Below are 15356 nucleotides of genomic sequence, written 5' to 3' on the forward strand. Positions count from 1 at the left end.
GTCGACTTCTACTCGGAAAGAACAGAAAATAACTACCTTGAACGAACAAACGCAGCATATATCAACTGGCATTGAAACGATGATGATCTCACTCCAGCAAACCCTAAAAGAGTTTATGACATTCATGCAAACCACAATGCAAGAGCTTATGCGAAACCAAAACATGCTGATACAGCTTCTTCTGTCATCCAAATCAATATAATGTCTCCACTTCAAATATCTATGTGGAACGCGAATGGCGTTTCACGGCATAAAAACGAACTTGCCCAGTTCTTATTCGAAAAAAATATTGACGTCATGCTCCTCTCCGAGACACATCTAACAGACAAGCACAACTTCCATATCCCAGGATACTTATTCTACGCCACAAGCCATCCGGACGGCAAAGCCCATGGGGGCACTGGTATACTTATCAGAAGTCGCATCAAACACCACCTTTATAACAGAACTGAAATGGACTACCTGCAATCCACTTCCATAAGCATGCAATCCAGCTGCGGCCCCGTCACTCTGGCCGCAGTCTACTGCCCACCTCGTTTTGTAGTTTCTGAGGACCAATTCTTGGAATTTTTCAACTCACTCGGTGAGCGATTCATAGCGGCCGGTGACTACAATGCCAAGCATACGCCCTGGGGATCACGTCTTTTGACCCCAAAGGGCAAACAACTTTACAACGCGCTCATTAAGCCGCGAAACAAGCTCGATCATGTGACTCCGGGTAGGCCTACATACTGGCCAGCAGATCCAAATAAGCTATCATTGACTTCGCAATAACAAGAAAGATTCCAAGAAATAATATTACGGCCGAGTCACTTGCAGAACTATCATCTGATCACTCTCCAGTTCTACTTACTCTCTGGCACCGACCACATATAACTGAGCGGCCCTACAGGCTGACAGGCAACAGGACCAACTGGGCAAGGTACGCGAAATATTTGTACTCACATGGAACCAACTCAAACAGTATTCACCGACGAGGATGTTGATCGCCTAGTCAAATCGATAGAGGAAACACTTGTTGCTGCAGCCAAGGACTCTACACCTCCAGACACACACAAAATGACAAATCATAGCAAGACAAATCGTGAAATCGAACAGCTAGTACTTGAAAAACGAAGACTAAGAAGAGAATGGCAGAATCATAGATCCCCAACGGATAAAGAACATTTAAAAATAGCAACACGTAAACTAACCAGGGCACTTAAGCTTGAGGAAGCCAAAGCCCAGCATCTATATATCAAACAACTATCGCCCACTAGCAAAAGGAACCCTTTGTGGAAAGCACACAAAAGCATACAGCCACTGGCAGAAACAGTCGTTCCACTGCGAGGTTCCTCTGGAAGCTGGATACGCAGCGACGAAGATAGAGCTAATGCGTTCGCCGATCACCTTCAGAAAGTATTCCAACCAAATCCTGCTAGCAACTCATTTGTCCTCCCTGTAGTAACTAAAAGCTTGCCCCCTATAAATCCAGTAACATTCAGCCAAAGTGAGATAGCATCTATCATAAAAGATCTTAAGCCCAAAAAATCACCTGGACATGACTTGGTGACATCAAAAATGATCATAGAACTCCCACCGTGTGCGGTTCTGACCTTATGCCATCTCTTCAACGCTATTACGAAACTTGGATACTATCCCCAAAGGTGGAAAAAGGCGGTTATAGTAATGATTCCCAAGCCAGGCAAAGACAAAACGCAACCCTCATCCTACAGACCAATCAGTCTCCTAACGTGTCTCTCGAAACTGTTTGAAAAGGCATTTTAAAAACAACTAACTCCCTACTTAAAAAGGCGAAATACAATACCATCGCATCAGTTTGGCTTTCGCAAAAATCACGGAACGATCGAACAGGTCAATCGCATCACAAACGAAATTCGTACCGCTTTTGAGCACCGGGAATACTGTTCAGCTATATTATTAGATGTTGCACAAGCATTTGACCGAGTCTGGCTGAAAGGACTAATGTACAAGATAAGAAAACTGCTTCCCCAGAACACGCACAAAGTGTTCGAATCTTATCTCTTCAAAAGAGTGTTCTCAACCAGGTGTAACAGTTCGACTTCACACAACCGCGTTATCAATGCTGGAGTCCCCCAAGGTAGTGTACTGGGCCCCGTTCTTTACACCCTATTCACAGCAGACATGCCTACAAACTATCAGCTCACAACCTCTACGTTTGCTGACGATACCGCAATACTTAGCCGATCTAGATGCCCAGCAAAGGCAAAAGAGCAACTTGCCTGCCATCTTAAAATAGTGGAAAGATGGTTTGCGGACTGGCGCATTAAGATAAACGAGACCAAAAGCATACATGTAACCTTCACACTGAACAGACAAACCTGCCCACCCTGTACTCTGAACAATACATTTATCCCACAAGCAGACGTAGTAACATATTTCGGCGTTCACCTAGATAGACGCCTCACCTGGCGGCGACATATAGAATCTAAGAGGACTCATATGAAGCTTAAAGCAGCCAATCTTCACTGGCTTATTAATTACAACTCTCCCCTTAGTCTGCAATACAAAGTACTCCTCTACAATACTGTGCTGAAACCCATCTGGACATACGGCTGTGAACTATGGGGAAACGCTTCAAAAACCAACATTGAAATCATACAGCGAGCTCAGTCCACGATTCTGCGAACTATCACTGGGGCACCATGGTACCTACGCAGCGAAAGCAAATTAATATAAGTTATATAATAAGATTTGAATAATTATTGTTAGTCTCACAAAAAGAGAAGATCCAATAAATAACGCAATAAGTTTATGAAAAAAAAAACTATGCTCAGCGATAAAGAAGTGAAGAGTGGAACTTAAAAACGACCCCCTCTGCCGGCTGATATGCATTGTACAGAACAAAACGAGAGAGAGCTGTACGGGTGCTAATTCTGGGGCTTGGCTTGTGACACCCAAATCAATGTAGCAGAAGCTTCGGGACGAGATAAACGCAAGCATGGCAAAAGATTCACGCGGGAATCTACGAATCGAACAAATCTTTGCGTGATCGCCACAGCCATGACGTCATCGAAAATAACATTGAAGACTCTTGGAATGTCAACATGTGCGCTTAAAGCACCAAAGTTACCATCAACGCTGATAACATTGGTGAGGAACATACCAGTGTTAGAAAATAGACTGCTGTCAGTGATGATCAACGCAAGAACACAAACGTAAACAAACTTCTTGAATCTCCAGCAGCATCTCTTGCCTTGGCAAAAGAGGTCAGAATGGTGTACGACGGCGTATGTGAGCGTAGTTGGGTCACAGCTTCAGAACATGGGAAAGATTTAAAGATTTAAAATTCGGAGGACGTCAGCATGCATATGCTTCTAATTGAAATTCGCTGTTTATTTCGAGGACCAACTAGATCAACATCGATCTGTAGGAGCTCATGGAAAACATTATAAAAGGAATTCCAGACCCAACGTTGTGTAAACAGGCTCGCATACAGAGCTTCTCCGAGCCGATGCAGATTTTGCGGGCTTTCTCGGAAGTCCGTCTGCCACAGCGCAACACATGAGGTAGTTCTTGGACGAGATTTCATTGAAGCGTGCCAGTTGAAACTGGATCCAGATGCTTTGGGACGGGTAACGGTTAAACCATTAGATAGAGAATGAGATAGAAAAGCAAAGAGCGAAACAGTTGGAGAAACGGTTAGTGAAACAGTACAGTTAGTGAAAGAGTTAGTAAAACAGTTGAATCGGTAAAACGATTATCAATACAATGATTCCTCTAGGCAGTTTAACAAACGATTCAGCAATTAGTCAAAAATTGTATGCTGCAGTTACGCCCAGTTATAAAGAAACCATTAGAGAAATCTTTAGCATTGACTACGAAGAGAGTGCGCAAATCAATTACATATGCGGCGAAAAATGTAAACAAGCAATGTAAACCGTGATCAGGGGATCATCTGGTTAGGACGGCCGAGTTGTGGTAGGATGGATACTCAAAAGGCCCACTGTACCATGCAGTAGCATAGGTTACGGTAGATATAAGAATTATAAGATCATCTCTATCCTACTTATAAGTTGTCAATAAGCAATATCAAAGTGTTCACTCACACCTTCTTTCCTAATGCAGCCTCGGGCTTCCGTCTAGTTGCGTGGATTCTTCGATGCTAGCACATAAGCTTATGGAGCGTGCTTATACTTGCGATCGAAGACTAACGGAGAATCAAAAATCCATCTGCTCTGTGCCAAGTCACGAGTAGCTCAACTAAAACGCCTTCAAAATTCCAGGATAAGAACTTTTCGCGGCGCTTTTATTGGCTGAGCTAATAGTTACCGTCAAGGACTCCATCGATTTCAATTGCGCTGGATTCGGCAACCTATAAGGAAGTACAAAGCATTCGTATCAAACAGAATCTATACAATTCAGAAGAAGAAGATGACTTGGCATCACGTTCCGACGAACTTTTACCCAGCACACGTCATGTCGCAAGGATATAACCCGAGAGTATTGCTGGAGCATTCCTTTTGGCCTCCATTCCTTTCGCAAAGCTCGTCGAATTGACCATCCCTGTTGCATGCAGTAAAGGACTGTCAAAACTTCAAATTCCTTAACTCTTTTGATACGTTGCAGCGCGTAAATGCATACATTCGTCCTTTCATATAAAATTGCGGAGCCAACTCTATAACATTTAAAGGCCGTCTTTCAATGTAGGAGATTAACTCGGGAACTGTACTTCTTCTGAGAAGCAATTAGCAGGTTTACGTGGAATAAGAGGGAATGGATTTCTTAGCCAGAGCAAGCCGTTTCCATAGAAGAGAAAGCTTGCTTCGCTTAGGGCTATACTCGGTTCCGATCGATTACTTCGAGTCGATGGAAGGCTTCAGAAAGCCAGCTTGGACTACGATACTAGGCTTTCGATACATTTAACAAAGGAATATCCAGTTACCAAGGCACTCATTGAGAATAAAAATTTGCATGCGTTGCTTGCTAAATTACGGCAAAGGTTCTGGCGGATTGGAGGCCGCAAATTCGTTTCTAGTGTCATCAATAACTGTGTCCGATGTTTAAAAATGAAGCATGTGACTTTTGAACACGTAATGGATGGCGGGCTAGAAAATCGAGTGCAGCCTAATACAGCATTGGTTTGTTTGGTTTTCCACAAGTTGGAAGTCTTTGAGGCAGTCCGCGTACCATTAGTAGTGACAATGGTACAAACTTTGTTGGTTCATAGAGCGAGCTTGCCGAAGTAAGAGAGCGATTACTGAGCGAACCGCATACGGTATCGATATCTTCCGCCTGCTTAGCTGATAAGATCGGTTGAAAGTTCATCGCTCCGCGTGCCCAGCGGCGTGGCGGCAAAGAATACAGTGAAGTAAAATCAAAATATTTTTTTATAATAGTATGGACGTGGCAAAAAATGTTTGGCAAATCGACAAAAATTTATAAAACTATTAAATATATGAAAAACTTTCAAAACATTTTTCTCTGATGTCTTCTTACGCCCTAAAACTACAATGCAGACTAACAAATTAACATCAAAGAAAACAAACTGGGTCAAATACAGAAGTTTAACAGACATTTAACTGAATTCAAGCCTCTGCTGTCGATATAGAATCAGCAGCAAACACCCTGGAGAGTATCTTAGCTCCAGCTGCCCGCATATCTACATCCCAAGTAGAAAGTGCAACTCGCAGCCCTAGAATGACAAACTGACGGGAGTGGCAAATTCAAAAATCGCTAATTGCAGAGCAAAGATTAAAAAATACTTCACATACCTTCCTATGCGATACCTTCCTAAGCTAAAAGATTAAAACGCCCAGCATCGCTATATAGAGCAAGTATCAGCATCAAGCAGTAAAAACTCATTATGGAAAGCTCATCCCAGTTTAACCACACCAGCACCAATTTTTTCACCTCTAAGAAATATCGCAGGTAGATACACAGTAGAAGTAATACATATATTTAAAAAAAAAAAACTAAGCCCAGATCTTTGCATGTTTTGCAGAGTCCATGAATTGGTCTTCGGAGATTATAAGGCGTGTTACACAGATACATTGTGCACTGGGCCAGATTCTCTTTTTTTTTTTGGCATATAGTCAACAAATTTTGTAAATTGTATTTTTAATTTAACTATATATTATGAAAGAGCACAGATTAGGGACACCAAAACGATACTTAAAAACACTTAAGTTGCAACACTTCATTTTTTATGCGATATCAAATTCATATATTTGATCAGCTGTTTGTTCAAAAATTGGTGCGAGTCTTTTACATAACTTAGTGATTCTGTTAAAAATACATCACGTGTCCAAATATTTTCAAATAAAATGGAATATAAAGGTCAACGTATGTTTAATATAGATATAACTTACTGATTTATAATTATGTGTTCCATGTTGTAATTGTTGTTGTCTTAGTTTAGGCAAAATCTAACCAAAGTGTTCGTCTATTGTGGAGTGAGAAATGATTTGTGACAACTTGTGCCAAAATCTAATAACTGATGTGTTTACTCAAAACTGTAAATCAATTGATGTTAGTAGCGCCTTTTGCCCAAATTTGCCTATGCTCTTTATATTTTGCCTTTTAAGGCAAGTTTGAGATTAGCCGATCGGTTCTGCTAGATGAATGGATCAAAGGAGATCGAAATGAAAAAGCCGTAGTTGATTGGGTTGTTAGCGAATTTAAATTTAATGATATTACTATTGACGAGAAAGCTAAAATCGTTAAGCAAATCAGAAGCTTTCACCTATATATAATGAAAATTCTGGCTAAATGTAGCCGTACAATTAAGAATTAAAAAAAAACATTCCAGTTGGCTTTCATCCACGATGATGGTTGTCGTGGACCAAAACAACAACCAAGTCGCTTCAGACTGTCTAATGGGACGACCTCGACTCTCTTTCAGTGATGCAGGATCACGGCTCAAAAGAAAAATAGCAACGGATCTGGCTAATATTGAAGAAAATAATACAAGTCTTCTTGTCCATGTAGCATCAATTTCAGCCAAAAAGGAAAAAATGGACGATACTGCTTTTGTATTAAAGCAAACCATTTCAACTTCAACTGCATCCATTGAAATTAGAAAGAAATTGATATTCTCAGAGCCAGTACCGCTCACACCAATTCACCATTTTTGATTGACAGCTCTCTAATCAAAGCCCAAGTACAACGATCAATGTAAATGGATCACTATAAATGGTATCTGATGTCAGCAACTGTCCACAAAGTTTTGATTCACGGTCCGCAGATAATAGCATCCTCGGTTTTACCTATCGGCTGCTGGAGAGAACGCATCTAAAGCACGTAATAAATTCTAAAAGCGTGATAGACGGTCATATTCGAGACAAAGTTCTCGTCTTAACAATTTAACGGACGTATTTTAACGAGCCATGGATTCATCGGATCCTTTACTTTCAAGCCTAAATATAAACAAAAGATCGTCTCAAAATAAAAAAGTCGCTTTGCCGAAAGAAGTCATCAATCTTTTAGATGCACAAAATGTAGAACATATTAATTCGGATTTGGATCACGATGATCCATTTCCTATGCATTTGGACGTAGAACATTTTGATTAATATAATAGTATAAATATATGTATATTAAATAGATACATAAGAAAAATTCAGCTTAAATTTATTATATTAATTAATAAAAAGAAATAATCATGTCAAATCTACTCCTTAACTTTATATCCTAATATGGGCGGTATGGGTGGGTGTGGTCCGATTTACTTAAAATTTTAAGTACGTATTTTAAATGTCAAATGCACCAATTCTAAAAAATTCAGCTCTCTAGCTTTATTATTTGACTTTACGCCAAAAAAAAGGGAATCTGGCCCAGTGTGCATTGGTACGGCTGAAGATATTTTATTGAAGTTTTATATATCGTGCGGATACAATTTCGGAAGTCTGTAATTCCTTTGTAAATACTTAAGTGCTTGGTTCAATTTTATCGTGCTTAAGGGTGTCGACAGAGTGCGCGCCGACGAGTGAAGACGAGAAAACGAGAAGTTGGCAGAGTGAGAGCTTTGCAGTATTCGATAAGTTCTATGAGTTCTTATTGCATTGTCACACGTATCGTTTCACATGTAGACTGCCCTGCCAAAAATTATATAATATTGTAATTATAATAATTATATATATATAAGTATATCATTATATAATTAATATGTATTAAATATATTATATTGCATATATTATAATTATATTATAATTAATAGCATAATTAACAACAAGCACACGCTATGAGCGAGTTGAAGCGATAAAGCAGGCTGCAAACTGCTCTCTCGCTTTCCTCTCGCTTTATCGCTTGTACTCGCAACTCGCTTCGCTCTCACTCGGACATCTTTCGAGCGATTGCACTTAAAAATGCATGCTGTGGTTTATCAGCCTAATGCTCAGTGTAACAAGAATTATCTAAACCGTTCTAAAGCTCCACTTCGCTCGGGATCCAAAACAGTTCCATAATTTCATTAACACTAAGCGCAAAACACTTTCTTACTCCTCAATCATCAAAGTAGAATATATTGTGTGGTGTGGGCTCAGATTCTGTGTGGAAGCCTTGTAGAAGACACTATTGAAACTGTTTACCTCACCTCCAGAATCTTCACAGTTCCCCATATATTGAAGGAGTCCTTTGTGACCCCTCTTCATAAAACAAATTATGTTTAAATTGTCGGCAATCAGTAAGCTTTTTGAAAACGGTATCACTCCTTGTTTGGGAACAAGACACCCTGTTTTCCACTCTTCATTAACTTTGCAGCATTCGCTAAGTTCTATGAGTTCTTATCGCATTATATTCGCTCACTGTCACACGTATCGTTTCACATTTAGACTCCGGCTTTTCCATAACCCGTAAACGGAAACTCATCTACATCTTGTGCATAAGGACCGCTTTCGTCACAATTTTCTTCTCAATGGAACCACGCGGGATCTCCGAAGTGAAACTGTGCGAAGTTCGAAACAATAAATGTTATAGAAACAGATGCACTTTCATTTATAAACACTAGTCATTTGCTTTATGAAACGCAGCTCAACAATCACTAACCTTTTGGTGATAACTTCCTTGTTAAAACAGGGCTTCAAAAATATTCTTCAAGCAGATGTCATCTACACTGACTTCAGTAAAGCATTTGACTCTGTTAAGCATTCTCTTCTAGTGACGTAACTTGGGTCCTCTTTAAAAATTCTTTTTCTTGTATTCTCCGAGTCACATCCGGTATCCTGCCTTGGTCCGCTCCTTTTTACCTTTATATTAACGAACTAAACTTAAAAATAAAACATTCGCGTGTACTTATGTATGCAGACATTACATAATGCCTCCGTATAAAGAAATGGACTTACAATCCGAAATAGAAGGCTTTCAAATGTGCTGTGATAACGTCTAAAATTATATGGATCCAAGAGTTAAGTTATGACCTTTAGTCGTATCAACCTAATACACGCAACTACACTCTAAGCTGGAGCTTTCCTATAGAATAACAAGGGTTAATGATCTTGGTGTTCTTCTGGACCCTAAGCTAAAATTTTCAGACCATATTTCGATAATTGTCAATAAGGCCAAGCGCGTGCTTGTTTTATAAAAAGGCGGACTAATTGAATTAGGAACAAATATAAAAACATTTGGGCGGTTTTAGGACGTGGCAAAAAGTTAATAAATCTTAATTTAAAATTAATAAAACTGTGAATCTTTTGAAAAAAGCTTGAGCTGCGGCGCTTTAGTGGTTGTCGAGAACTCGGTGCTTATACGGACAGGCGAACTGTGATCGTGATAACTTTATATGGTCGAAAACGTTCCTCTTCGAGTATAAGGTATAATAAATAGCATTACCCGTTGACTGCACCTCTTCATCTTTAGAATACTAATTGTGTTTTGTAACTACAATATAATATTAAATTCTATACTTTACCTCTTGTGTGACGATAAATCCAGCCGTTAGCGGAGATATAAAGGATGCAGACATATGAATTGTTTGGCAAAATGCTAAAACAGCTGCGGAATGACCATAATTTGGCGCTAAGTCAATTATATTGGCCATAGCTCCAGCATAAGATGCAGTTATAAATATCACAGCTATAAACCATACCGTTAACAAAATGTACACATTGTCTATATAACCAATACAGTATATTAACACCCCAGGAATAATTTGTGATAGAGCAGTAAATACTTTTCTTACATTAGTAAGACACAAAACCTTATAAAATACAATTTTGTCGGCAATATAACAAAATAGTACTGATGATATATATGAACAAATAAATGGAACACCGGATAGAAAACCATTTGTTTCAAAATTAAACTTTAAAACATTTCCCATAAATGTCGGACCATTAACAATAAAAATGTAATGAACAAATATTCGTCCAAAAGTTGTTATAGCAATCGCCCAAGCAGGTATGGATTTAAATATTTGCAGCCAAGGCACTTTAACTTTAACACTACTGTTTACTTCTTTTTTAACGTTTAGCTCTATATAATTCAATTCATCTTTAGTAATACGAGGGTGCTCGCGTGGTGTATTAAAAGCAAGTAAATACCATAGTATACACCATCCAAGCCCTAAAGTACCAGTAGTATAAAATATATATGGCCAACCCCATTCTGATAAAATAAATCCACATAACGGATACGTTAAACCAATACCAATACTAAAACCCTGAAAGCTTGACATAAAACGTGAACGTTCCGTAAGAGGTATCCAATATCCAACTATTGCATACATGGCAGGCCACGTCAAACCAGAAGCAAATCCCTGAATAGACCGCAACACAATAACAGCTATGTAATGTAATTGCGCTGCTGATGGCATCATAAAACTACATAGAGCTGTTGCTAACTGAGACCATCCAAATACGCACTTGGTTCCAAACAATTCTGTGGCAACCCCTCCAACCACCTGCGACAACACGTAGCACCAATAGAAGGAACTTATTACAACAGATTTTACTATTGTTTTTTGGTCATCAGTCCCAGTACCCTGAAAATGAAAATATATATATATATTGGTAATTATGGAAACATTCAAAAGTTTATATTACCAATATTTGTTGCGATTTGATAAGAGATTGGTTTTGCGTTGAATTGTCGTTCGCTATCATAGCCACCAATGCGAAATTCATATCATTGCGCATCATAAAAGAGACCAGAAAGCCAGACCACGAAAGGAAATAGAGCACCAAACGCGCTGGAATTTTGTCTGCAATAAATGAAACAAATAACAAAGTTTGATATATTTGTTTCATAAATTATATACACGTACGTATATTATTACATGTACGTATTATACATGTACGTATTTACTTTATTGATCCGCCCTATAGAAATACATACATCCCTCTATATCATTGTGGCGAATGCGGTGAACAAGGTGACTATGGTACATAAAATTGAAATTTTTTCATTTTAGAAATTGTAAGAACTCACGATGGAGCTAAAGGCTTTGATATTTTATGTTAAATTAAGCTTATACAGGCGAGGGAAGAATGCTAAAGCCGTGTCGAGTAAAGACGAGTCTGCCAGGAATCAGAAATTAAATGCTTTAGCATGCAGTAAGGAGCCCGCCTACGATTGTCGGGCCACGCAGCCTACAGCTGTTATACCCGACAAAGGGTATAAATACTTTTGATAATATAAAGGAATTTATTTTAAGTGAACGTAGCAACTATTTCACTGCGGCAATGCGCGTAGTAACATTGAGAACAAAAATGTGACTATAGCGGTGAATGGTGAATGTGTCATACGATGCCTAATATGTAAACAAGTAACCTTTTGCTGGTCATGGACGGATATGATGCGATAAGAACTAAACACTTGTTTTCCATTTTCAAGGGGGTAAATTAGGCTTTATCGACCTTTAAGTTGTCAGTTTATAGATGCCATTTCAAGTAGTCAAGTACTCCATATGCCAATGTTTCCAAAAACTTTCAACTATAGCTTTCAGCTGATCCACCTGTCCCCCCGGTTCATAGGTATCTTCAGGGGCATGGTTCGGGTAGCGCAGTATACAAAGAATGGGCAGGTGAAAGCGGGTCCAAAGTATTATCTCCAGCCAGACAAAGCGGGCGTCTGTTGAGGATAGCTTCAATTTGAGTCAATACAGTGAAAAGTTCCTCAAATGTTAATGCATTCGGTCCAATTATACGTTGCATGTGCAGTTTTATTGAGCATACGCCGGCTTCCCACTGACCTCCCAAATGTGGGGTAGACCGGGGAATGAAGTGCCAAGCGATCCCTTCATTGCCGAAGAAATTAGCTGTTTCCGTGGCCTGATTAATGACCATCCGTCTCTCGTCGTCCAAAATCCGTTTGCTGCCATGAAATGCCCCGTTGCCTGAGTAAAGGTCCGTGAGCTTCGAGCAAGCTATTAATTATTAATCGTCGCTAACTACCTCGATGTAAATTACCTTAGTAGTTAAGCATACATATATTGCAAACCAGGCCTTTCCGATCCGTGGTCCTTTTTCTTCATTTAATTCGTAATCCAACCGTAATCCAATTCGTATGTTGAAAACAACGGCTTGAACTGTGGAAATGGGGAGCGCACCAATAATTTGGTGACTGGTGTTCTTGCGTTGGAAGAAGCTGGATTTGCATTGGAACACAATCTTTCTGACTAGATTGCGGGCACCCAGAATCCAGTACTGTTGACGAAGATGCGTAAACGTTGCATCCACTCCAGTGTAAAGGGGAGAAACCCGAATAAGTAGAGGTTTTGCATTAAGCTGGGGTCCACTTAGTAGCTGCATGAACTTCCGGTAAAGACCTTTCTTTGTACATGACGAATAAGTCTTCGTCGTGCTGCCAGCAAGTCTTCCGAGATAAGAAATAATAAGCTGTTCCATTGACGAGAACGACTAGTCTAAAAAAGCAATAACAGTAGAAATATACCCGTATGTGTGGGGTCGAGATCTTGTTGATGAGTGACTTCTTAGCTCAAAGTTTGCGCATCCTCGGGTTTCGCCAGTGCGGTTGGCTGCGAGACCAAGAACGGAAATCCGAGCGTGCACTCGTCGCACGCCTTTCCTCTGAAAAAATGATCCCGCCTTAGTCGCGCATCAGCGTGGTGCGTGACAGCTGATCTTCGAGTTTGGGTTGTGCCTACGAGTTGACATTCGTAAGAACTGAAGATGTAAGAAATTTCAAAAATTGGTGGATGGTCACACCCTTTTTCTCGGAGTCTGCACACTGCGCCCAGGCTTTTCCAGTATCGGAATCCAATTTAGCGAGGTATTTGTAAAATTCGGGGTACTCTTGGTACCCCGAATCGTCAAGGTTTTACCAATCTTGTTTCTCGTGGAAGGCATACAGCTCTTGCGAGAGTCGCACAACCGCATATTATCGTCCTGTAGTTCCGCCAAACGAACTCATAATGGTTGGACAGATTGAGTCTCCTCCACAAACTTAATGGCATTATTATACTCGACAGCAATTTAGCTTTTGCAGAAGTCCCGCTGTTGAATCACACTCCGCATGGCGACCAAGAATAGGGGATGATTCTATAGATCACTGTGTACAAAACCGAAATAAAGTACAACTGTCGAAAATCAAACGAGATGCTTGCGATTCGGATCGACCGTAGTGCATCTGTTTGTATAATATTTATTGGTTCCAACTAGCACAATTGGACTTCGGAGAGCGCAATGCGCGTGGTTTCATTAAGAATAAAAATGTGGATGAAGCGGTGAATGTTGAATGGATCATACGATGCTTATGCTAAAGATGTAACCAAGTTACCGTTTACTGGTCATGGTCACGTATTAGGAAGGCTTGGAGTCTACATGTAAACCGATACATGTGACAATAAGAGGATATACAGATAAGAACTTATAGAACTGAACGAATGATCCAAAGGTAAATGAAGAGTGGAAAACAGATTGTCTTTTTGCCAACCACTAGGTATAAATAATATTTTAAATATTAATACCGCGTTCTGGTGCTATGCCAGCGCAAACGAATAGCGTTGGTCATAGATATAAATTCCGCCACTCGCCCTTGTAATTGAGGTTAACATATCGCTCCCAATAATTTCGAGATGCCTGGCGTACAGCAAGATCGCACCCTTTTCCGATCTGATCATTGATCTTTAGGAGGCGAGTCCTTATTCAGTTGGCTACTCGGGCAGACATCCTACTCTCGCAATCTTACTTATAGCGGCCGATGAGCCAGTTGTCGAATTTCGCTTGGGAGGGCTCTAATGCATGAACAGGAATTGATGCCTGTGATCAGGTCAAGCATTGTAGATAAAAGAGTGACATTTTTTAGTGACATTTTTGACATCGAAGAGTGAAAACCTACCATTGTTGTTAACAGGGAGTATGCTGTAAGCCATACGTCCACAATAAAATTTATTTCCTTGTGTAGAGCGATGCGTCGTCAATGGCATAGTTTCCCAATGCGTTGAAGACATTTATTCGTGAGATACCGCCATAAATGTTGGAAAGAGTATCCCAAATTGGACTAAGCTGATGAACCATATGAAGCGCAGTCACAGTAAACATTTGCACAAAATAATCTTTCAATATTTTATTAAATGGAGCTTACTATCGATTGAAATAAAGATTTCATGATTTTTTCTACATTTTGTTATTTTATTAGTCTCGTAAATTTCTATTGATTTACCAAAAAACTTTTTGCCACGCCCACTCTAATGCTCAAAATTGCCACGCCCACATTTAAAAAATTTTTTTTAACCCCCACAAAACGACCCATAACAATACCCGTGCTTTTGAACAATGTTTGATATTTTTTATATTCCATATATTTGCACGAACATTTTTTGTCACGACCACAAAAAGCACAAATCTACCACGCCCAGATTTTGAAGAAATTTTTTTTTCTTCGTTTTATTGTTTGCATTGCCAATTTTTATCGGTATATCACAACCACTTCAGCTACAAAACACCCGACAATGATGAAATTTCTCTTGTTTTAAAGTGAAAGATGTAAAATACTAATATTACAAGAAATTACATAAATTATTAAAATAATGATCCATTTGAAGACAAATGCTTGGACGTTGTATTAAAAATTTGTTTTTTGTATTACTAGTGTAAAATCTCAAATGAGAAGACTTTACTCGTTGAGTTTTTGTAAGAAAACTAATTTTATTTGGAAATATCTTCGGTTTAAATAGGTGACATGAGAATCGCATCTTAAAGTAAATGGCCTACGCAGAGGCCTAAGTAAATAGTCCCCGCCTTATCGAGGTCCCACGCTCCGGCACATCTGCCTATCTTGAGCGACGAGGACTTTATCTGTGGTCACCCACTAAGGGACTATTTTAGGAGGCGGGGAACGATCTCAAGTGACTGACTGTCATGTATGCATGTAGTGTGCACTAAGATTACATGTTTTTGGGCACTGCATCCATGTCGCCTTAGATAACAAAATCCTAA

At 39.5% G+C, this 15356-nt stretch overlaps 1 protein-coding gene across 5 annotated transcripts in view; it reads right to left on the bottom strand.

The window, feature by feature from the left end:
- MFS17 (Major Facilitator Superfamily Transporter 17) overlaps nt 1-15356 on the bottom strand; it is a 70644-nt gene that overhangs the window by 16831 nt on the left and 38457 nt on the right. For 2 of the 5 annotated variants that reach the window (NM_001015096.4, NM_001110895.3), the window contains 2 exons: nt 11001-11158; nt 9869-10939 (listed from right to left, as the gene is read on the bottom strand). In NM_001015096.4, the coding sequence (NP_001015096.2) occupies nt 9869-10939; nt 11001-11158 (1229 nt within the window). Of the gene's footprint in view, nt 1-4070; nt 4337-9006; nt 10940-11000; nt 11159-15356 lie in introns of all 5 variants that reach the window. The other 3 variants (NM_001276229.1, NM_001110894.2, NM_001015095.4) reach the window with 3 other exon arrangements.

This window comes from Drosophila melanogaster, chromosome 2R (genome assembly GCF_000001215.4).
Source record: "Drosophila melanogaster chromosome 2R".
NCBI classification, from domain to species: domain Eukaryota; kingdom Metazoa; phylum Arthropoda; class Insecta; order Diptera; family Drosophilidae; genus Drosophila; species Drosophila melanogaster.